This window comes from Corvus moneduloides, chromosome 4, assembly GCF_009650955.1.
Source record: "Corvus moneduloides isolate bCorMon1 chromosome 4, bCorMon1.pri, whole genome shotgun sequence".
In the NCBI taxonomy this organism is placed as follows: Eukaryota; Metazoa; Chordata; class Aves; order Passeriformes; family Corvidae; genus Corvus; species Corvus moneduloides.
In genome coordinates, this window is record NC_045479.1 from 29,620,270 (window position 1) to 29,643,066 (window position 22,797).

The 22,797-nt window shown below is 36.1% G+C and overlaps 1 protein-coding gene across 16 annotated transcripts in view; it reads left to right on the plus strand.

Moving 5' to 3' along the window:
- NR2C1 (nuclear receptor subfamily 2 group C member 1) overlaps positions 1 to 22,797 on the plus strand; it is a 54,234-nt gene that overhangs the window by 17,289 nt on the left and 14,148 nt on the right. For 14 of the 16 annotated variants that reach the window (XR_004239632.1, XM_032106130.1, XM_032106121.1 and 11 more), the window contains 9 exons: positions 1,221 to 1,328; positions 6,134 to 6,364; positions 9,749 to 9,830; positions 11,794 to 11,973; positions 13,914 to 14,061; positions 14,163 to 14,253; positions 15,430 to 15,614; positions 18,967 to 19,129; positions 20,534 to 20,655. Coding sequence is in view for 15 of the 16 variants with exons in the window: in XM_032106121.1 (XP_031962012.1) it covers positions 1,221 to 1,328; positions 6,134 to 6,364; positions 9,749 to 9,830; positions 11,794 to 11,973; positions 13,914 to 14,061; positions 14,163 to 14,253; positions 15,430 to 15,614; positions 18,967 to 19,129; positions 20,534 to 20,655 (1,310 nt within the window). In the remaining variant the exon portion in view is untranslated. Of the gene's footprint in view, positions 1 to 1,220; positions 1,329 to 6,133; positions 6,365 to 6,441; positions 7,097 to 9,748; positions 9,831 to 11,793; positions 11,974 to 13,913; positions 14,062 to 14,162; positions 14,254 to 15,429; positions 15,615 to 18,966; positions 19,130 to 20,533; positions 20,656 to 22,797 lie in introns of those variants that run through there. The other 2 variants (XM_032106132.1, XM_032106131.1) reach the window with 2 other exon arrangements.

The window sequence follows — 22,797 nt, forward strand, 5'->3', positions numbered from 1 at the left end:
AGGAGCAAGTAGATTATGAGACTGCTACCAAAAGTAACACCTTTTGGGCAAAATTTCAAAATCAACGTAGGCTGATAGGAGCTTGTATTTCTGCTGTAAGACGAAGTCTTACCCACCACCCCTCTCATACTGACTCCAGCTGCATGTTCTGACCTTCTTTTGTCTGCTGGTACTAGCATTTAGATGATGGTATGGTTGCAAAATCAGGAAGCTAGTCCAGGAGGACCAAAAAACCCTCACAACCTGTTACGAAACAGTAACTTTACTGCAATATACATATATATTCTCTGTATTAATTGGGAGTGGCAGAGGGGGAATCAGGTGCAGAGGAGTATTTGTATAATGGTGTAAATACTGGGAATTATTATTAATACAGATTTGCAGGATGTTGCAGGCAGTTTGTGAACTGCAAAAATGTTCTGGAGTTACCTGGGAATTTAAGACAAAAATTTCAATTTGAAGGCATCTGTAAACTCTGTTAAGACAAATTCTCTTTGTGCTGCAAAAAATCTGACCTTTCTGATCAAGCTGCTACAAATGGCAGTTCTCCTTAATTTTTATTGACAGGTAATGTAGTGAATAATACCTTCCCCCATATGCTGTTGCCTGTAGGATGTGAAGAATTTTAAAAATATTGATAATTGTTAAAACACTTCCATGAATTGTATCTAAGAGCATTCACACAGAGATTTTAATATGATACGCTGCTTGCCAACTTCATGCAATTTATTAGTTTTCTCTACCTTTGTTAATAGTTCCTCAGTATAGAATTCTTTAAAAGAAAAACAGAATTGAAACTGCCAATTGTTGTGTTTCCATACAAGAAAACCTTCTGTCATTTCAAGCAAGCCATTAAAGTACATTTAGTGCAAACATAGCACAGCTGTGATGACAGATATTGTGTCTCATGAACATCAACAGTGGTAAATATTCAGTTGGATTGACATACATGGACTTGTCGACAATTAATCACTTTACTTAAAGTATTTGTAAATTTCACATTGGAAGGTATTTCAGAATGGGTTTAAAGGCAAATTTTCTGATTAGAAAAATTAAGGTGTTGAATTAGATTACAAGCATTTGCATTCTTTATAGAATAAGAGTGTCAGACTTTCCATGGCCTTGTTCAGAGAAACCATAAGGTTTAATCCATTAAGGTAGTGGATCCATTAAAATAGTATATCCATTGTCAGTCCATTACATTTGTTTCTTCTTTCTAGGTTACACATTCCCAGGAAGCTGTTACACAAACACTAATGGATGGGACACCACAACGAATACAGATCGTCCCTGCAGATTCAGGCCTCTCTTTATCACAGCGTATACAGGTATGCTTCACCTGATGCATTTTAGAAGCAGAGATGAGCTATTTGCTTCTGCCAGTTTTCACATGCAATTCTTTTTTGTTCGCATCATGTTACTTGCTTTCATGTAAATATTCAGCCTTGGATGGCAGAGACCCTTTCTATATGAACAGGAATAAAACATCATTCCAATCTTCCCTTTCTTTTTTCCTTTTTTTTTTTCCTCATAAGAATTTTCCCATTACAAAAATATTAAATCACTGAACAGAAAAAAACTTTTGGCAATACTGTAATGAAATGATTCCTTGAAAGCTGGATATTTTGTAGATGTGGTAGTTCAACTAAGTTGGAGGATTTCTTCATTTTGGAGCAGAAGCAGGGAGTGAAATACTGCATTGTAACTTTGAAGTCATGAAAAAGTGCAGGGAAACTTAATGTCTGAGAAGGATACTGGTTTTTGATTGTCCCAACCCATGTTGTATGTCTTGGTATTATAATCCATAGCCTTCTCAGGTAATAATCTCCAGTTGAAGTGAGGATATGAAGTTCTTGGCAATGTAGGTACTTAAATCAACATAGAAATGTGTATATGGAGACTAGGAAGAATTGGGGAATGAAATTTCATATTTTATGCCTTAAAAGTCACTGCAAGTCCTTGGAAACGTTTTATTTTTAATTTTCATCTTAGAGAAAAATATCAACTGCAGAAAAAATGTAAAAAATACTCCCAGATATATGTTGTTCATATAAAACCACACATTTAAGTGAGCCAGCTACTAGTATAATCTTGGCTGCTCTTTCCTTTTACTGGCTTCACTCTAAAACATTGTCGTCTGTTTTTTTCCTGTTTTGGTTCATTGTGTTGAAGCTTTCAACCTTCCAAGGCTCTTCACAACAGTCCCACATACATGATGGGGTTTTTAAAGATTTATTACCACCCACTTGTGCTCTAGTTGTGGTGGCTGTCTTACCTATCCAGGAGGTCTTCATTCTTTCAGCTACCTCCACTCTGTTTCTATACTTCGCGTACAGCTGTACCTTTTATTAACTAATTTGTGTTCATCAATTAACCATCATCTCTTTACCTTTGATTTTCATCATCAACACCTATGTGCTATAATATCCCTTTAGTGTGAAGCCATTAGATACAATTTCAGTATCAGAATGTGAGACACGGACATACAAGCCCATGAGCCTTTACTGTTGAACAGTACTGTTGGTTCACATCCAGTGGCAGACTTCTAACCTTTCTGTGACAACTTTTTTTGTGGGGAAGACCTGCTCTTGGTTAGGCACTGTAGCTACTGCAAATATAATGAATGTAGAATAGTTGTATTTCTGAGGACAGGGACTTTTATGTAGTTTTTCACATCTTCTGTAGATGGAAGATCACTTGTTTCTAACCCAGCTACTTTGTCTTTTTGCATCATGCTCATTAATTCTGTCTTCAAAATTGATGGTAACACTTCAGTTGTTGTCTCTTGATATGTGTGGAACAACACTTAGTCAAGTGGCATCCTTCCTACAAGAGACATCTACAAACATATCACCAGTATCAAACAGTAGTAAAAACTTTGCTCAGAGAAGAATTTATGTGAAGAGCAAAGTAGTTTGTAGGAATATGTGTAACTCAGTGAAATGTCCACCATAACTGTTAGCTTGAATAATTTTAAGTATGTATTTCCAATAAGTGTTTTTTCCTTTATTATTATTAAATGCACTTAATTATCTGGAATCTTGAAATAAAAAATCCTCAGTAAAAGGTTCTTTAAAACATGTTTCATTAGTCAATCTTCTTAGGGAATGCTAGCGTTTCTTCTGGGAGAAAAGTTGAATGCCACATTTTTTCAACAGACATTTTTGCACAAAACTGGCTGTTCTAAACAGGTGTATTAGTTGTCTGTGTTTAGACACTTTCTTTTTCCTAAAATAGGAACACACAGTTATTGAGGTGTTTAATTCATTGAAATGATGTTCAAATGGAAGTCAAAACTTGTTAACAGACCAGGCTTAAAAGCAATAAAGGAAAGTAATATCTTCCATTATCATCAGGGTGCTTAAATGAAGTACATGAGGGTAGTGTATATTTATGCAGTCAATCCTGAATTGATATATTCCTGTTTTATAACATTATCGTTTTAGCAATAGTGAGTTTCAGATTATTAAGAAAGATAGTGTGTTGTCACTGAGTCATGATGGATTCTCTTCAGAAGATAAGTGCTTTTTTTCTTCCCTCTGATTATTTTTTTCTCTTACCTTGACATTTAGGTATTGCAGGTTGTTGTACTATGGTGAACTGCTCCACTTTTCAGTGTCCCCATTGCAATGGAGGTGGAGTTTTTGCAGGTGTATGGCCATAAGAGGTCAGCTGCAGACAGAATGTGCTTAATTGTTTAAACTGCTTTCTCTTATGCCTCTGTCAAATGCTTGTCAGCTGCAGAAGCCACTTGTGCAGGTAGAACAGCTTGGTGTGGATGTTAACGTAACACTGTATCATGTAGTGAAAACTGCCTGGGCATCCTCCTAGAATTGCAGGAACCCATTGGAAGAGTTGGGACTTTTATTTGTTAAATAGAAGGTGAAGTGAATTGTGTGAAGTAGCGGTGGTTCTTTTGCCTACTGTCCTGCCATATTTATCTACAAGTACATATATTTTCTTAATTACACAGCTGGACTACCATAGGAAAAAAGATAACTTAGTATATATATCCCAAAATTTCAGCTGTAGTTCAAGTTCATGTCTTCGCTGTTTGGGGCATGCTGGTTTTTGAGTTTACTTTGTATAAACCTAACTAGATGGAGTATATACCTTTTTTGGGGTACACACAGTTGCACTTTTAAGATTTGATAGGGGGACAAATTTTAGATAAGAGTGTCTTTCGAAGAGCAGGTCTGGAAATTCAAAAAATAGCAGAGTGTTCTGTTTGGCTTTTGTACATCTATGCACCCTGTTGAGGATAATATACATTGGATTTCTCCTAATCTAAATAAAATAGATTTGTTTGGAAAGAAGGGGAATGGAATATCAGCTACTTTGAAAACAGCCAAAACTTACACAGGAGAAATAAAGATTGTAAATGAAGGAAAATGGAACAAGGAAAAGGAAATTAAGGAAAGAAGGAAACGAAAATGGCAAGGAAGTTTGCCTTCTAAAGAATACAGAACCAACATAAAGGAATTTAAAGAAGAAATAAGGGATTGCTATAGCCATTTGTGGTCCCAGACATGTGGATATATGAAAAAACTGAACAGAAAATTTATCATGTTGATAATTATTGTCATGTTTTTGCATTGTCTTCTCACCCTACACCCCAAATCCCATATTTTTTGTTCTTTAGCATTTAGAATTTTATCATTTTACTGGCACTTTTCTCTTAGAGAAGCTTTTAATCATATTTTGCAGAGAAAAAGAATTGAAATTTGATCCATTAAAATGTTAAGAGCACAAAGTCACCTGAAGGAAACACAATCATTTTGTGTATTTTGAAACTCATTATTTCTGAATATTTGAAAGTGGCAATATTGCATTATAACTGCTGAAATTGGATACTCATCACTGCTTATCTTTTTAAAATGTAAACTATACACAGGTATTGAGCATTTAGAGAAAGTAATAAGCCTGTTGTGAAGGTGCAATAGCAAAGCTGAAAAAAAACTCCTGTGAAATTATGCCTCGTTCTGTTTCTTTGTGCCATGGTTCTTCACCTAGGAAATGTAATTAATATTGACACCCCAATTACTGTGGAACTAGTTATGGTAAGTGTTAGACAATGAACTAAATGTCATCTGTAATAAAAATAAAATTCATATCTGTAATAGGAATGTTGGGTATGTGTAGGTAAACATAAATGTTTGGCTATAGTTTAAAAAACAAGTTAATAGGAGCTCTTTTATTGAGCTCTAATTCAAAATAGCTTGCAGGAAACAGTCTTTGTAGGATAATTTTCCTTAGTCTCCAGAATAAATCAGGGAGTTTTCACATAGGCATTTTGATGGAGAAATTAAGTGACTAAAAGTGAGATTTAGAATAGAGTATATATAGAGAGAGAATGTTGATTATTTTCTCCAAGAATTATAATCTTATGGAAAAGTTGGCAGAAAGTGGAGGATTATTTAATAAAATTCTGCTGTGTTTGTGCTTGAATATAGGGATAAAATGGAAAAAACCAGCCTGTAGATCTGTTCTTGATTACAGAACGAAAATCAGTTTTTCCTTAAAAGAAGAAAAGAAAAAAAGACAGGGAAAGAGATTCTGTTTCACTTATTTTATTTAGAAATGTGTATGTAGAAAAAGGTCCCCACAAAATGAAGTCTAAAATGTATATACAGGTGCAACAATATGATTGCTCTTCCTGCTGTTTGATGCTTACTTCTTTCACTTGGACATCTACATTTGTGGTTTTAAGAAGTTTTTTACTAAGTAACCAAACTTTGGAGGTGCTGTGAGCACTTCATGTAGAATGTGGTGAATTCAAGATTTAAGATTTCTCATAACCTGGTGGGTCTTAGGGCTCAGCTACAGGCATGCCTTGAGTTCTGGATGTTAGAATTGTCAAGAGTTTCAGTACTGTTGTAAAAGCATGCGCCAGTTGTAAAAATTGAGTACGAACTCAGGTTTTCACTTCAAACACCCTTGGTTGAAATGTGTTTCAAATACAGTGAAAATCCAAGTTTTCGCCTGAGTTTAATTCGCTCTTGTGTGACAGAGGGGAAGATGATCCTGCTTCTCAAATGTGAAAGGCAAAATTCCCATTTTCTTCAAGTGCCCGGATTGGGTCCAAAAAGTTAACTTAAATTACCGTAACAATTTGAGATAAATGTATTATTAGATTGTCACAGATCAGCAGACGGGCCAGAAGATTCAGATTGTTACAGCACTTGATCAGAGCTCAGCAGGCAAGCAGTTCATCTTAACAAATCATGATGGCTCTACCCCAAGCAAGGTGATCCTTGCCAGACAAGATTCCACTCCAGGAAAAGTTATCCTGGCAACTCCAGATGCTGCAGGTGTCAACCAACTGTTTTTTGCATCCCCTGATATATCTGCACAACACATCCAGGTAGATAATCCACTTTATTTTGTAATTTTCATTCAAATGGGATAAGAAAAGATGTTTTATTTCCAAATAAGTCTGTCTGGGTTCTCCTTTTTGATTTTTTTTAAAGTATAATTTTCCTTGCACTACGACTCATTGTGGATACTTGGAAATTATTAAAAACTTTTTTTACTAGATTTGTTGCTTTTAAAATTTATATGCTGGCTCATGATGTTAGAAAGAATAGAGTTATTTTTATTGTCATTTCCAGATTCTGCCATGCCAACAGTCCTTTATTTCTGCTTGTTGACTCTCCATCTGTTTTCATGTATTGTTAAAAAACATGCACTTTTCTCCGTTATCCTTATCGCTTAACATTTCCTTTTGCTTGTTTTCCTTTTTGTACACTGTTGCAACTGTTCAGCTGTGTGAATTGTAGTCTACAGTAGTGCTCAGACTATTTAGCAGGAAATACATTAGTCCGTGGGGAGGAGAAAATAACACTAATGATTTTGGGTTTACTAATGTGATACTGTAACTAGCCAGGGTTCTAACTCCCTAAGCTGGTCCCCAGTGCACCTTACTCTCATGCACGTTACATGTGCCACTTCCATAGTTGCCACCCTCCAACTTCCAATCCTCAGCCTGGCAGGGATGGGATGGCACCGATGTGAATTATGTCAAAAACATGCAAGAAGAGTTGGGAGATGTGACCTTTTTCAGCATGAAGTAGGAGGTTACTGCACTCCAGCTAAGGTACAGTTACTGCATATAGTTCACCCACGCACATTTATGCTGCTGTTAAAATACATCAGTGGTAGGCCAGACAACATTCAGGTAGCTACAGTCCATTTAGTTCCTTACCAAATACTTAAACATTATGACCATAAGCAGCTGCTTAAGGAAAAATATTAAAAACTGGCCAAGTAAATAATGATCTCTCTGAGCATATCATTTTACTTCCATTAGCTGATGATACAGAGCAACCTCCTGATTTGGAGACTGCAGTAAGACCATCATATTTGATAGCTGCTATTAAACAACCTTTTTTGTTATTTATATAGACCATATAAGCTTCAGTCTATATAATATCCTATAGTATCGTATGGTGTGCAAAGAATACTTAAGTTGATTTGGCCATCTGAGAGAAGTGTTTAATTGGGTGTCTCTTGCACTATAAGATACTAGTAAGGATTTGTGTGGGGGTTTATAAATCACTACAATATCCTCTTTCAGGTAATCTGTTTTCAGCTGCAGACCCTGCAGACTGTTTAGTTTGTGCTCTTCTGTGAACCAGTCCACTCTGATTCACTACCCACACGTTTTGTAAGCTTGAAAGAATCTCTGTATTATATAATACTTTTGTTTCTGAAACTCACAGTTCCTTGCAAATGGACATCCTAGGTCCTTGCTCCAAAGAATTGGATTACTGTGAATAGGGGACCAGTAGCAAAAGCCAATCCTATTGAGAGGTATTGAAGCATGCTTAGTGTTATCATCCACTTTGTATTTTAGGTAAGCCTCAACAAAAATACAAACCAATGGGATATGAGTAATCCACATAAAAATTATTTTCAAAGACAACTTAAGAGATGAGAAGTGTGCCACACTGGTTTAGAAGGCAAAATTCAGGAAAAGAGGAAGTGTGTACAAAAATTTGAAAGTTGTAGTTCTGATTGTATCATTTGGGCAAAATAGGTCAGTTTGAGAGGCAGCAGAGTATTCTGTCACTCTAGTTAAATTGTTCTGTTGTCTGCTGATACATATCGGTAGAAATTTCCTTTGTCCATTTAAAAGTTCATGAAATAGAGAGTTCCATTCATTTGTTGTTCACCTGCATCCCCTTTGGGATCTTTGTATTTTCTCCCTCAAATGATCTTTCTGTCTGCAATTTCACCTGTTTTCTTCTTCTTCTGTAGCCTTCACTTGAAATGCCCATTTGTTTGTTCTGCCAAAAACCTCTCTGTTACTGCATCTTATCTTTACATTGACTCATTTGGCAAGACCCTTTCTCCCATCCTCTATTTTAACTTCAGTGGCTCTTCTTCATATTAATAATTTTTATTCCTCATGTTCAAGGTCAGTTAATGAATTCTCTGAGTCTGGGATTTTTATCTCCTCATAGGCCGACTCTGTAGTCTTTCCATATGTGGAACTTCCCATTTCAGTGTAGCTTTAATTTATGGAAGGACTTAACATTTATTTATATGTATTTTATATAATATCATGAAAATACATAACATTAATACTGGAAATTTGGAAGGATCCAAAGGTTAATATTCTCTTAACTCATCGTCTTATTTTTCTTAAGAAGTTGGTGTTTTTTTTAAAGAAAAGAGATGAACCTTGGAGACAGTATTGTTTAAAAGGCTAACTAGAAGAAGTATGCTTGTTAAACTTTCCTGCATATATCATCTGTACTGTGTTCCAAACTCTAAAAAGCACAATTTCTTAATTTTCTCTGTAGAAGAGAGAGTACTTTCTGTTTCAGTTACTTCCCTTTTTATTAGAGGTCCTGTTCTGAGTAAGTGAAGCAAGAATGAGGAGCCTGGCTTCCCTTTAAGACACAGTAGAAGTTAAAAACTCTTCAATCTTCTAAACTGTATTCTCTTTTTAATGAGAAGAATTTTTTTTCTTTTCTGTGTCAGGATGGTGTTGGGTTGTTACTTGTGATTCGTGTGTTCCTTTTTTAAATGGAGTTTTTGCTGTGCTTTATTTATGTTGCAGTGGGATAGTTTTCAAAGATTAAGTGGAAGGTTCTGATGCCTACCCTGTAGTACTGGAATTCTAAAATTATGTGCTTACAAAGCTTTACAGGTACCAGAGATAAATGAATGAGACAAGACAAGAATACCTGAGTAATGTCAAACTGTTACTGAAAGCCAAACTATAATACTAACTGATAGTTAATGATAGTGTCCAGAGTACATTTTCTTTTGGTTCAAGTTTGTGTGTATTATAAAAAAAGGAGTCAATAAACCTCAGTGTAGATCTAGTAGCCTTTACAAGGGATTTTTTTTTGTTCCGTTTAATGCTTAAGTCTTCTTTTGTACTATGGATGAGTCATTAGTATATAAGTATAAAATTGAACAAAAGGTAAGAGTATACTGATGCTAAAAGTTTTTCAAAATGCCAGTCCATTTCGCAGAACTAGTGTTTAGATAAATTAAATCTTGAATTCTTCTCAGAAGCATAACAAATAAAAGTCTTGTTCTCTCCTGACAGGGAGCACAATGGCATGGCAGGTAGTTACTTTGTGTCTCTGAAGACTATTAGATGTAATGAAGAAAACATGATACTTTGTAGATTTAGTCCCCTATCTTAGACAAAAACCAAGAGCATGAGATGTATTTTACTATCTAGATGGTAAGAAAAAGAAAAATTAAATTCTTTCACACTTTTTTTCAGATTTTAACAGACAACTCACCCAATGAACAGGGCTTAAATAAAGTGTTTGATCTGTGTGTTGTATGTGGAGACAAAGCATCAGGTATTTATTTTTTTTCTTTCCTTTTTTTTTTAAGGTAGTGCAATTTTATAAAAGCAGTTTAAAATTTTTATAACAGTTTGCATGCATATACATATATAAATCTCTTTACATGTGGTGGAGAATTACACTAAATGGTACTCTAGTGTTCATGGATAGGATTTATTGTTGTTTAATATAGAATCATAAAATATCCTGAGTTGTAAGGGACCCACAAGGATCACTGAAGTCCAACTCCCAGCCCTGCACAGCACCATCCCCATGAGTCGCACCATGTACCTGAGAGCATTGTCCAAACACTTCTTGAGCTCTCTCAGGTTTGATGCTGTGACCACTGCCCTGGGGAGCCTGTTCCAGTGCCCAACCACCCTCTGGGTAAAGAACCTTTTTCCTAACATCTATCCTAAAATCCCCCAGACAAAGTTCATGCCATTCCCTTTGGTCCTGTCACCGGAGTGAGGAGGTCGGTGCCTGCCCCTCCATTTCCCCTAGTGAGGAACCTGCGAGGTCTCCTTTCAGCGGGGAGCAAACTTCCTAGAAAATAAAATCAATTACAGTTTTTTTTCCCCAAAATTGGCAAAGTTTAACATTAAAAATGCAGTTGCTAGAGCTTTAAATACATGTCAGACTTCACCCATCTCGAGGAAATTTCTGCCAAGCTTAAGGCAAAGATCTGGTTGGTGTATTCTGATTGTTAACACTTCTCTGACTCCCCAGTGGAGGGCTGGAGTCTCCGTTGAGGGGCTGGAGATCCCAGGAGGTGTTCCTCCTGTGCTGGCCTTGGAGTATTGAGTAGTGGTAATGACTTTGGGGAGACTGCCATGTTTCTATGAGCATCTGTAGGTTTTGGGGAGCCTCCCATGTCACAAACAATGCCATGAAAACTGCTTTGCAGACACTTCCAAGCTGGAATCCAAGAAGCTACAGCAAAGAGGAGGTGCAGAAGCAGCATGCACGAGTATTTTACAGAATGAATATTCATAATCCAGCTTCTGCAAAAATGTTTCACACATTATTCTTTTAATATATATTATGCTTTTGAAATTTCGCATTTTAGTAGTGGTAAAAAGGTTGTGAAAGGAATCTAGAAAACCTGTTAGAATTTCTAGAAACTTCTGGAAAGAATCTAAAAGTGTTTTCTCCTAAATTGGGTCATGTTTGTGATTTATTTTTGTAATGTGCTGTAGGTATTTAAGGGATTCATAAATCGAAATTGTTGTAACTGCCAAGGATGCCCTCAATCCTTTTTAGTAATGTTTATAGTTTATGCAAAATAAAAATAATTTACTTCTAAAAATAATTTTCAAACTTACTTTCTGTAGTGTATCATAGAAAATCTTATATTATACAGAAAACTCACAGAACTGGTCTTCAAAAAAAAAAAAAAGAGTTGTAGCTATTCTAAATTATTCTTTCATTGATGTTTTACTGCAAGAACTATGGAGGTACCATTACCCTGTTAGGAAAATGAAAGGTGAAAGCAAAGCTTTGAAGTGACTGCCTACTGGTGTCAAATGCCAATGCCATGTTTGCACTTTGCATGGTTTCATTAGATTTAATGCATACAATTTTGACAGCTGAACTTGTAATGAGCAATCACAGGGATTGTCTGTAGGAAAAATTGCTAGAGAAATGTATAAATTAAAATATTTTTTGCTGTATTCTTGCTAACCTGTTTTCTTAGCCTTTTTTAACACTACTGTCAACAGATAAGGAAATAATTTAATAAGCAGCTTGCCTATTTATAAAATCCTGTTCACATGCTTTGAACTAGAGAAGTGGTTCACTTGCTTTTCTGTGTTGTTTTATAGCCTCAATATATTTTAAGATCTGAAACCCATGGGGAAAAAGAGTGTTCTTTTTCTGGGTAAAATAGCTGATACTTTGTTTTTAATAAACATGAAGTCTAAAAAAATAATATTCTACTGTAAAATTAATGTCATGCTTTCTGGTACTTTGTAACTAGGGCGTCATTATGGAGCAGTAACTTGTGAGGGATGCAAAGGATTCTTTAAAAGGAGTATACGGAAGAATTTAGTTTATTCCTGCCGAGGAACAAAAGACTGTGTCATTAACAAACACCACCGGAATCGCTGTCAGTATTGCAGGCTGCAGAGATGCATCGCCTTCGGGATGAAACAAGATTGTAAGTCTGAATAAGAGCAAATTGCTTTCCCTGGCAGCTATTTCGTGCTACAAAAGATATGCTTTGTATAGATACAAATTGTTATCTTGATTATATATTTTTAAATCATTGTATCTTTTTCATTTAAAGAACTGTACAAGTTTGGTGTATCAGAAATACGAAATGCTTTCAAGTGTTTGCTTTAAAAGCTTGAGAAGCTCATCCCATGTGATGAAAGTGAGTGAATTGTTACTCCTATGTGGCAAATATAAAGCATGTCTGCATTTTTTTAATGCAGTTCAACTTTTTTATGTGTAAATTAAGCTACTAAATTTTTTGAATTCTACTTCCTTTCGGTTTTTCCATAACTGAGATTACTGGCAATTACTGTTCACTTTTGGCAAAGCTCTGCAGAGACAGTTATTTACAAGGCAGAGATCCATAGTGATCTAAAGTTTAGTTCTTACCAATTCCTGCAGATTCCAAGTTCCTTTTTAGCCTTCCATACATTAGATCTAGTGGTATTGGAATATCACAGCAGTATCAGAATACTAAATGCACAGAAAATCACACAAACCACAAATTCTTCAGACCTAATACTGTGACGCTGCTGCTGCATACAGTATTGGTCTTGTTCTCTGCTTTCTGTCACCCTGTTCTTATTTGGCTGACCCTCTTGAACCTCTGTGGACATTTTCCTCCTTACAGCCCTGCTTCTCTCAGCAGAAATCAGTAACACAGAGGAAATTAATTCAGAAAGGGAGGAAAAGCTGGGACAGTGAAAGTGGATCTTTACCCTCTAGTTCAGCTGACAGTTATGTAAGAAAAGGCCCCTCTACAGAAGACTTTATAAGCAGAACAAATTCTCTGGGGTTAGGGATCGGAAGGCAGGAAAATAATCTCTGGGTCACGGGGGAATACTGAGTAGGGGAGAGGATTGTTTGGTGGTAAGTCTCATTCCTCAGTGGGGTGGGAAAAGGAAAGAAAACTTAGCATCATCCCTGACTGTAGCTCCCTCAGTGGGGGTTATTTGTCCCTTGAAGAAGCCTTGGCCTTTTCTCAGCAGTGAGACCCTGCTAGTGAGCACAGTGTTTGCAAAGAAAGATGAAATACTTGCCTCCCTCTCCCACCCTTTAAAGCACTATTTCTGGGTTGCAGGTTGGCTTCAATGGCATTGTCAATTTTTGATACTATGACATTTGAGGCTTTAAGATATTTATCAGTATCAGTGTAAAAGTTTGAATAGCATCATAGTCTACTGCTTTCTTGAAAAGTTTTTAATGTTTTATCTCAAGTTACACATTTTTCATATTTCCATTTTCCCCATAGGGGAACTCTTTAAAGCAAGGTGATATATCTGTAGGCTAAAGCCCAGATTCATTCCACCTTGTTTCACTGAGCCATTCAAATTAAAAATCCACTTCGTTTCTGAAGTCAGTGACTGTGAGTCAGGGTGTTGCCCAGATTGATCTTAAATGGTCTGAACTGAACTTTTTGAATATACCTTTCCCTCTGTATTGTCTAAGGTCCTAATTCGAGAAGCTTCTTTAAGAGCATGAAGTTACGTGGGTTCAACATAGACTCACAATCCATAGGAAACGTACCATGAGTCCTTTACAAAGGAAGTGAGAAGGATAGTGAAACTGAGAGAATGAGAAGATTTAAGCTTCCACTTTGATTCAAGTTAAAAACTAAGGGATGTCTCCCTTAATTGTAACTTGAAAATGCTACGTATGTTTGGTCTCAGACTTTGACTACTACATCATTTCACTTATAACTCATCAAGTCAGTGTGCTGGTTTTTATCTAACTTGTTAGCTTGTTGGTCTTGGGATATATTTTATATATGTTTTAGTTATTTTCAGAATTATAAATTAAATTGAATATTAAATAAAGAAAAAAGTATTATTTCTTAGTCTGTAATTCAAGGTGTGATTTAATAGTTGGGTATTATTTCTGTAGCTGTACAATGTGAGAGGAAACCTATTGAAGTGTCAAGAGAAAAATCTTCTAACTGTGCAGCTTCTACAGAAAAGATCTACATTCGGAAAGATCTTCGTAGTCCATTAGCTGCAACCCCAACTTTTGTAACAGACAATGAAACAGCGAGGTATGTAAATTGGATTCAGAAGTGGTTATTTCTGTCTTCTGAAAAAGGAAAATTCAATTTTCAAATTAATCAAAATGAAAACTTGTGCTGTTTTCTGTCAGATCAACGGGTTTGCTGGAATCAGGAATGTTTGTTAACATTCATCCGTCTGCAATAAAAAGTGAGCCTACTGTGCTGATGACTCCAGATAAGGTATGTGATGATATGACTGATATAATAAGTAGAGCTACTTGCTGTAATTGTATATGTAAGGAGAGAAGGGTGTTTTATTTGGTTAATCTTTAAAACACTCCTTTATAACATTCACCTGTGTTATAAATGCCTTCTCTTCAGAAGAATCCTCTTAGCCTCACACAGTACAAATGCTGAAAACACTGCAAAGCAAATGCCCTTCTTTCATGTTTTTAGAGAGCTTTAAGGGCTGTATTATTTTAATTTTGTGTTGGGATAATCCTGACACTTGGCTCACTCTTTTGCACAAATAAAATGAGGTGTTCACAAAACTTCTCTTGGCATTACCACAGTGCACATTGTAAATATGGTTGGATTTTTTTCTCCTGAATCACTGTTTTTTTGGCAAAGCTGATAAGACCTATCTCATCAACAATCTTATTTCTAAACTGGTTTTCCTTTGTTTCCATTTTGTTGCACATACTGATCCACTAAAGCCATGTGGTAGCTTCCTCACATATGCACAGTAGGAAGCGTTCGTGTTTTTCTAGCTGATACTAAATTACCTCATGCTGTTTTCATGCATTTTGCTTTGCTTGCTCTGTCTGGTGTTAGCAACAGCATACTTGTTTGTAGTAATGTACTTTTTTATTTTTGGTGGGACACATCTTACCGCCTCTCTGAGTTATTAGCCAGTACTGAATCACTTTGTTCCTTCGCAGTTAAACAAAGACATAAACACCAAAAGGCTCCAGCAGAATTCTTTTTCTGCCTGTTTATAAAGGTGACTTTCCATGTGTTCCTTCTTCTCAGACATTCTTCTACCCTATTACTACTGACTCATTTACATGGGGAAGGAAGATGCTAAAAATAAAATCTGGAGCAGTCATATATTCCTGGTGATGGACTAGTGCATAGATAAGTGAAATCTTCTTTCTGCACTTGCTTACCATCAGAAGTATTCTTTCTGAAAGTGATAGCTATTACTTTCACAAGTGAATGTCAAAATATTTCATCTTTTAGAGGCAGTGCAGTGTCTAATTTCTGTATTGTGGCTACCCATGTACTGAGAACAGTTTTTTTACAGGTATCTCTTTGCACATGCTCAATTCTTTGTTTATGCGAAAGTTAGACTCTTCTCTTGCAGGTTAACTGCTGCCAATTAACTGAGAATTAAAAACTATTCTTTTCCCTTAGGTAGAAGCATGTCAAGGAGATTTAAGTACACTGGCAAATGTGGTGACTTCATTAGCAAATCTCAGTAAATGCAAAGACATGTCACAAAGCAGTACAGAGCTATCCATGATTGAGAGTTTAAGTAATGGAGATGCATCATTATCTGAACCCAAGCAAGAAGAACAAGCTAGTAGTGATGTTACAAGGTAAGGCATGTTACACTTAAAAATACTGTTCTTTCCAAGAAGGTGTCTGTCAATTCAGACCATTAATTAAATCATCACAATGTAGGAAATTTATCTGCTTTAAAAGTAATAGTATATCAGCGTAAGCTCACGTAGATGATAAATACTGTAAGATTCTTCCAAGTGAAATCAAAAGAAAGTTCCGTTAGAGAAATAAATCCTTTTAGTTGTTTGTACATGAAATTAATTTCAGTATAAATGTTACAGCTGATGTTCTTACCTTTTGGTTTGCCATACTAAGGTACGTTAGGTCTTGTACTATAGACTTAGTACTTTGTGTGATCCTGGAAGACTTGTTCTTAAGAGGTCTCATCTGTCTGATAGTTAAATGCTTGTAACTATTAATCACTTGAAAAGCATTTTCTTTCTACATGGCAGAAGTTACAGAATTCTCACTATCAATACGAATACATTCACTGAGTATCTTACAAACTTGTGTCTTGCACCGGTTTTAACTGAGCCATTGTGGTGAGCCTATGTGTAAGATGTTCTGTGTAGTATATACAGAACTACCCAGAACATCCACAGTTACTCCATCAATCACAATCATGTTCTTCCTTGGTTGTCATCTCATGCAAGCTTCTGACTGCTGTCCCAGCAATATTTTACACACCATCTACATTTTATGTGCAGTCCTGAAAGAGTGTGTAAATCCGTTAAGGAGAAAAAGGTGGGCATATAGTGGCTGAAATACTGCATTTCCCCTGTGGTCTCTAATGCTTTGTGTAATTGCAAGCAGATCACTTTTTTTCTGCTCCTTTCTTTATATACTGCTTAGAAGGTCAATCTGACTTCTTATAGATGCTGATTTTGGCCTTTGCTGTGTCCTCCTAGGTAAAGAATGTAAGAATATGCCATGTAAGTAGTATTGTACCATGTGCTGATAGACATCACTCAATACTATGGCTGTTCAAAGACATGTCATAATCTTTCATTTGCTGGCACTTCCAGATGCTTATTTTTGCCAACTTCAGAGTTTCTGTTCAGTTTAAAAGTCTGTCTATGAAAAGGCATCAGGTTCTCTCAGCCAGAGACCTTGAAAGAGCTCAGACTTGGCATACTCTTGTCAAGTAGGTTACCTAATAGTTTTACAGTGGGGAGGTTCAAGATAAACACTGCTGTGAAAGCGAAGTTGTTACTCAAAGAGAAATTAAAATTTTTCTCTAAATTATTGATTTCCTTGCCAGGCCATATGCCAGCATGATCTAACAGACACAGATGTTTATTGAGGAAGAAGAGTTTAAGGGACTTCAGAGAGTACATTTTATCCATCCACGCTTTTCATGTATTTTATTATATTCATTGCTAGCAGCTACAGTAGTTACAGTTTCACTTTTACTGACATAAACTTAGAGTACAACTTTTGCTGCAAGCACCCCAGTGCTTTTATATTGTAATTTTACATGCCTTGTCCTCTAGTGCTTCATGATGTTCTTTCTTTACAGTTCATCTGCAGTTCTGTGTATCTGTTAGTGACTGAGCCTGATGAAAAGAGAACCAAATTATTTGAAGGAAAGGATATCAATGCCTTGTATTTTAATGTTGATTATGCTTTGTTTTCTCACTTTGTGGGCTAGATGTTCATAGCTCCCAGGCAGGCTTTGTTCTAGATTTTCTTTTCTGTAGTGTTTTACCTTACAGTCATTGCTCATGTTGGGGATTTGTGTAGGGAAAGGACTAACCTTGCTGAGCCATGAGGAAGCAAAGCTGCTACTGACTTCTGCTGGCTTACTACTGGCAGTTTATGAGATAGGAGGGAGAAGATTTCTTCGAAAGCAACATTGAAGAATGAGTTGGGAAGAAAGTATCATGGGCAGACATGGTTAACAAGTGTACGTGCCCACACTATTTAAAAAGGACTCTTCAGCCTGTGCTAGAATAAATACAGGATAGTGACAGATGCATGTTTTCCTTTTGGGGAAAGGGGAGGTCTGATTCCTCTCTTAAATTTCTGTCCCTGCCACGTGAAGAGCCCTGCAGAGATTCTGTTGTTTCCTAAAAAGCAGCTGTCACTGAGCTGCTGTGTTCACCTGTTCTGTCTAAGACTGCAAAAAGTGAATTGTGGAAGACCTGAAACTCAGATCTTCTAGCAGGAGTCCATAGCATAGTTTCTAGAGCTGAGCCATGAATGTCTTCCCTTCGTGGCAACTTTGCATATACCAGAGACAGAAGATGGCCCAGGTGTGTCTGTATAGTCCACTTGTGTATGTTCCAGTCACCCTCATGTGTACTCATCAAGGTACGCAGGCTAGTGAGGACCAAAAAGTAGTTCATTTACCATCCCAAACCTTGAGGCAGTGTCAGCAGCTCTTTCATTGTGATATTTCATTTGGTTGTGAGTAGTTATGTCAAACAGCTTGATTTTTTTCAGCATGTTAGTGAATTCATATAGCTAGGGAGTGTGGGGGTAGAGAAGGTGGCCAAGTTACCGAGACTTTGGCATTAAATCAGTGATTTTAGACACTATGGTAATAAACATGTCTGTAAGTCGAGAATGAGCTCTACACACAAGCTGATAATCAACTTTTGTAAAAATCTCAGACCTCAGTGCACAGGTTTTTCATGCAACACTATAGAAATGATGCTATTCCTAGGATATATCATCTGTCTGTTGGCAGTGATCAAGTCTGTGTATTTTTGATTGAAGGTGTGTCAGTTGTGCTTCTCAGGTGTATTTGTGAACAGAAAAACAACACGTGTTATCAAGCAGCGAAATATTGAGTAATACATCTGTGCTTGTCCTGACATCTGCCCTCTAGCATTTGTGCTTGTGAAAGCCAAGAGTCACTGCCACACAGCAGAGGGTACTCAGGATTGTATTGAAAGCATGGCAGTGCTTTCTCTTAAATATTTGGAAGCAGTCTTTTCAAATTAAGTTGAAAAATCTAACTACAAGTCATTACTTAACAAAAAAAATCTTACTCTGTGCTTCATAGCAGTAAAAGCCTGTAAAATTTACATGTGCACTAAGTGACTGTAACAGCAGTCTGATGATTATGTCCTCAAAACGCTCATGCCAGCGCTCTCAGTGAACATCACTAAAGAGATCTTGAGAAGCAAACTGTGATTCAGCAGCACAACCAATATGTCAAAACTGTGAATTTGTTGGCAACTAGTGTAAACAGGATCTGCTGCTAATTTTTGTTTCAGAGTTCAATGGAATGTCATGAAAAGCATGCTACTGACTTCTATTTTCCAAATCTCACTCTTTGAAACAGACTTTACATACAGGTTTCAGACTTGTGCAGGTTCCTCTTAAATTGAAACGGTCTCTAAAATGAATTTTTCTTTTTGTTTGTTTGTGATCTCACAGGGCATTTGATACTCTTGCAAAAGCATTAACTCCAGGAGAGAGCACAGCATGCCAGAGTTCTGAAAGTATTGATGCCAGTGCACAGCTGCTTGGTGGAGAAACAAGCATGAACATTGTTGAAATAGAGGGGCCACTACTCAGTGATGCTCATGTAGCATTCAGGGTACTGAATAGTTTCTTACTGTTGACTGTTTATAACTATTTTGACATAGTAATGTACAATAATGATCTGATTAAATTTTATTTTGAATTTCTTAGAGGAGTGTTTGTTCAGGTGTTGGCATTCATTTCCAATCAATGAACTGCTTTTGTTCACTGGTTAACTCTTTGGGGAAAAAGTACTGTGCTCTGCAGTGGTTCAGCTGCACTGGTTATTTTATAGTTTCTTACCTTAAAAATAGTGGGTAATCCATGCAAAAGGATTTACGTAGACAAATAATTTGCATGGAGTCAGCATTTCACTGCATGAAGCAGGTTCAGCATCCACATTCTCACTTGTTAATGGGTGTATCTGATGCAATCTGCAACTGCATTTTGAGACTTCTAAGTGTATTTGTCAGTTTCTTCTTTGTGTAGATACCCTGTTTTAGTATGGTATTAATTGACTTAACTACAGTTTCTGTGTTAGTTAGCCATGTATTTTCTGGATTTATTTCTCATTTTACAAGCCTGCAGCAATTCTTTCTATCTTTTTTTTCATCATCATAATTTTCATGGACAAATCAAAAAGCTTGTTTATCTGAAAACTTACTCAGTAACAGGCATTTGGTTAAACTTTACCCCTCTTATCAGCATCTGTTTTGATCATTCAAATGAATTTCTCTAATACAAATGTCAGGTTTTTTTAAAAAAATTGCATTAGCCAGAACATTATATTAAAAAGTATTAATTTCTGAAGACAGAATTACAAGTTCTAAGCTATTTTGGGTCAAATCTCTTTCTTCACATATACACATCACTGATTTTACTTATTAACATTGAGAAGGATCCTTTCTGATGTATGTTGGTTATATTTTTTGGACTTGGGAGCAGCTGTGTATTAGGTGTTTTACTCAAACAGCAAAAGATTTCTCATGTATTTATTTTTAAAATATTAATTAAAAATAAAAGATGTTTTGTGAAATAGAATTCTCATACACACACACACACACTCACTCGCTCACTCTCTCTTTCCAGGATTTGTAACTCCTCTAATGTAAGCAACTTCATTCCAGTTACAGTGATTATTCTCTCTTTTTCTTTGAGAATGTATCAGAAGTTGAGTTTTGAGATTTTCCATCTCCAGTTGTCCCAGACATGAATCTTCATCTATGAATCAAACGTTTTGTCTTTTTTGTTTCTTTGTAGTTGTATTACATACAGCATGTAATGGTGTGGCTAATAATGCAAAAGGCAGTTATTCTGTTTTGTGTCAGGATTATACCATGTTTATTTAAAAAAGAATTTTATTTCTTCACTTAAAGAAACTCAAGACTGAAATTTTCCTAAGCATATTATGAAGAAAGTAAAATAACTGTCTTGCACTTTTTTCTTTATTTCTTTTTTTTTTCCTACTTTTTTCTTGCAGCTCACCATGCCTTCTCCTATGCCTGATTATCTTAATGTTCACTATATCTGCGAGTCTGCCTCCAGGTTGCTTTTCTTGTCCATGCACTGGGCACGTTCCATTCCATCTTTCCAAGCTTTAGGGTAAGTGTTCAGTTACTCTATTCACTTACATTGTGGATGTGTGCTTTTTAAGTTTTGGTTTTTGCTGTCTTCTTTGGGGACTTTTTAAAATATAAAACTACTAATTAACACTGTTATAAATCTTAATCAGTAAGGCAAATTTTCTGCATCAAAACTACTCCCAGTTTGAGTCCAATTCAGGGCTTTGGTTGGGTTTTGAAGGAAAAAGGAGTAGATTTAAAACAATTGAATGCCCGCACACTGCTGCTTCTTATATATATTTACAGAAAATAGGAATTCCTATCAGCTTTTTAATAGCTACAGCCCTGTGCTACATCCTGATGCTTATCAGGCAATCACCAAAAAGAAGTCTGAATCCCCAAATATTTTTATCCTTATAAGGTGAATTACTAGTAATAATTCTGCCTTTAATAACCTACATGAAGAAAATGGTTAGCTAGGTTCAGCAAACATTCAGAATGAAGTTGTCTAATTTCAGAAGATTTGCCAAAATAAATGGCTCCTGTAACAACAAGGTAATTCTTACTATTGTTTTTGCAGTTTGTATAATATCCTGCTTCTCCATCAGAATTCAGTGTATCACTTAAAATTCTTAAGCTTAGTTTTGTAGTCCATTGCTGATCATCATGAAAAAAATCTCAAAACCACATGGGGAGAACTGATTTATGTTATTTCAGAAGTAACTTTATGAAGATAGATCAAACAAATAAAGATACTGTATCAGCTCTGACACAAATGGAGAATAAATCATGTTAGTTTGTTCTCATCTGCAGTGTTTCTGTTTAATTCAATATCAAAATAGCCTGTGACTGTTACAGCAAAGAGAATGCCTTTTTAAAATGAGGGATTGTCCCATTTTCCAGGAAAGCTGTCAAAAGCAGGATGATCTGTGATTACCATTTGTGTTTACTCAGATGCTTAAGCCAAATGATTCTACACTTTTTAAGGAAAGATACTCTATTGTGTGTAATTAAGCCTGTGTTTTGGAGAAGGAGAAAGGAATATTCTATAAAGTTAAAGAATAGTAAGGGTAAAAAAATAGGTAAATTTGATGCTTTATTTTGGTAGAAATTGTTGCCCTGGAGAATTTCAAAATGCATAGCACATGATGTCATTTTGAGTTTTTAAAAGGTTTTTGTTACAGAGAGACACTGCAAATTAGTACAAATTAATATTCTAACAACAAATGCGAATTGCTCCTTTGTAGTAGGAGTAGAAGACCTCTCTCCAAAAAGATTTAACAAGAAAAATCTGCACATGCTCTTTTTATCTGTTACTTCACAATATATTTTTCTGCTTGAGTAAAAAATATGGAGGAGTAAGCTGCCTTAATAGTGTTAATATTCACCTGTGATAGCATTTATAGACCCAGTCAAGATCATGGGCAACAGTATATAAATTACATAAATTCAGCTTTCCTTTGAAGTGCTTAAAATGCAAACTATGTTCAAGTGGAGATTTATTTGAAATTAATGCAGCCTTTATAGTTTGAGCACATTATATCCTATGATTTTGACGTTTAGAAGGGTGACTCATTTCACTTTTAAACTGAAGGGAAATTCATGGAGCATGATGGGTAATGGTTTTGTAAGGAAGATGGATAATTGTACCTAGGTTGTTTCCTCCCTTGGGCAACACTCTCCTTTAGTCACAGCGGGATAGCTAACTTTGACCTAATGATGTAGTTAATGAAGCCAGGTACTGATGAGTTCCTCTTCCTACACAGGCATCTTTGTACACAAGAGAGTTTCCTACTGCAACTTTCACCAAGCTGGTTACAGCCTCTTAGTTTTGTGAGGCTGCTTAAGCAAACTTAAGAAATGGTTTTGGTCTAAGTTTGATCAGCCATAAAGATGCTCTAGATGATATGTTTATCTACACACACGTATCAGATGCGTAGCCAGCACACCTGTTTTCAGTGGTGCTCAGCAGAGTCCCTTGGACTATGTTAAAGGAGATGAATGAAGATGTGACAAATATGTGCAGAAGCTGCATGTGCTGGATCATGTCTACCATAATAAGAACTTGATCATAGTAAAAAATACTGCTCTCAGTAAGCTCTCTGTAATCCAGTTAAGGACAAGTCTGTGTTCACCTGTCATTTGGCATCTTAGTATTGCAGTAAATCATCAGAAATGTTCT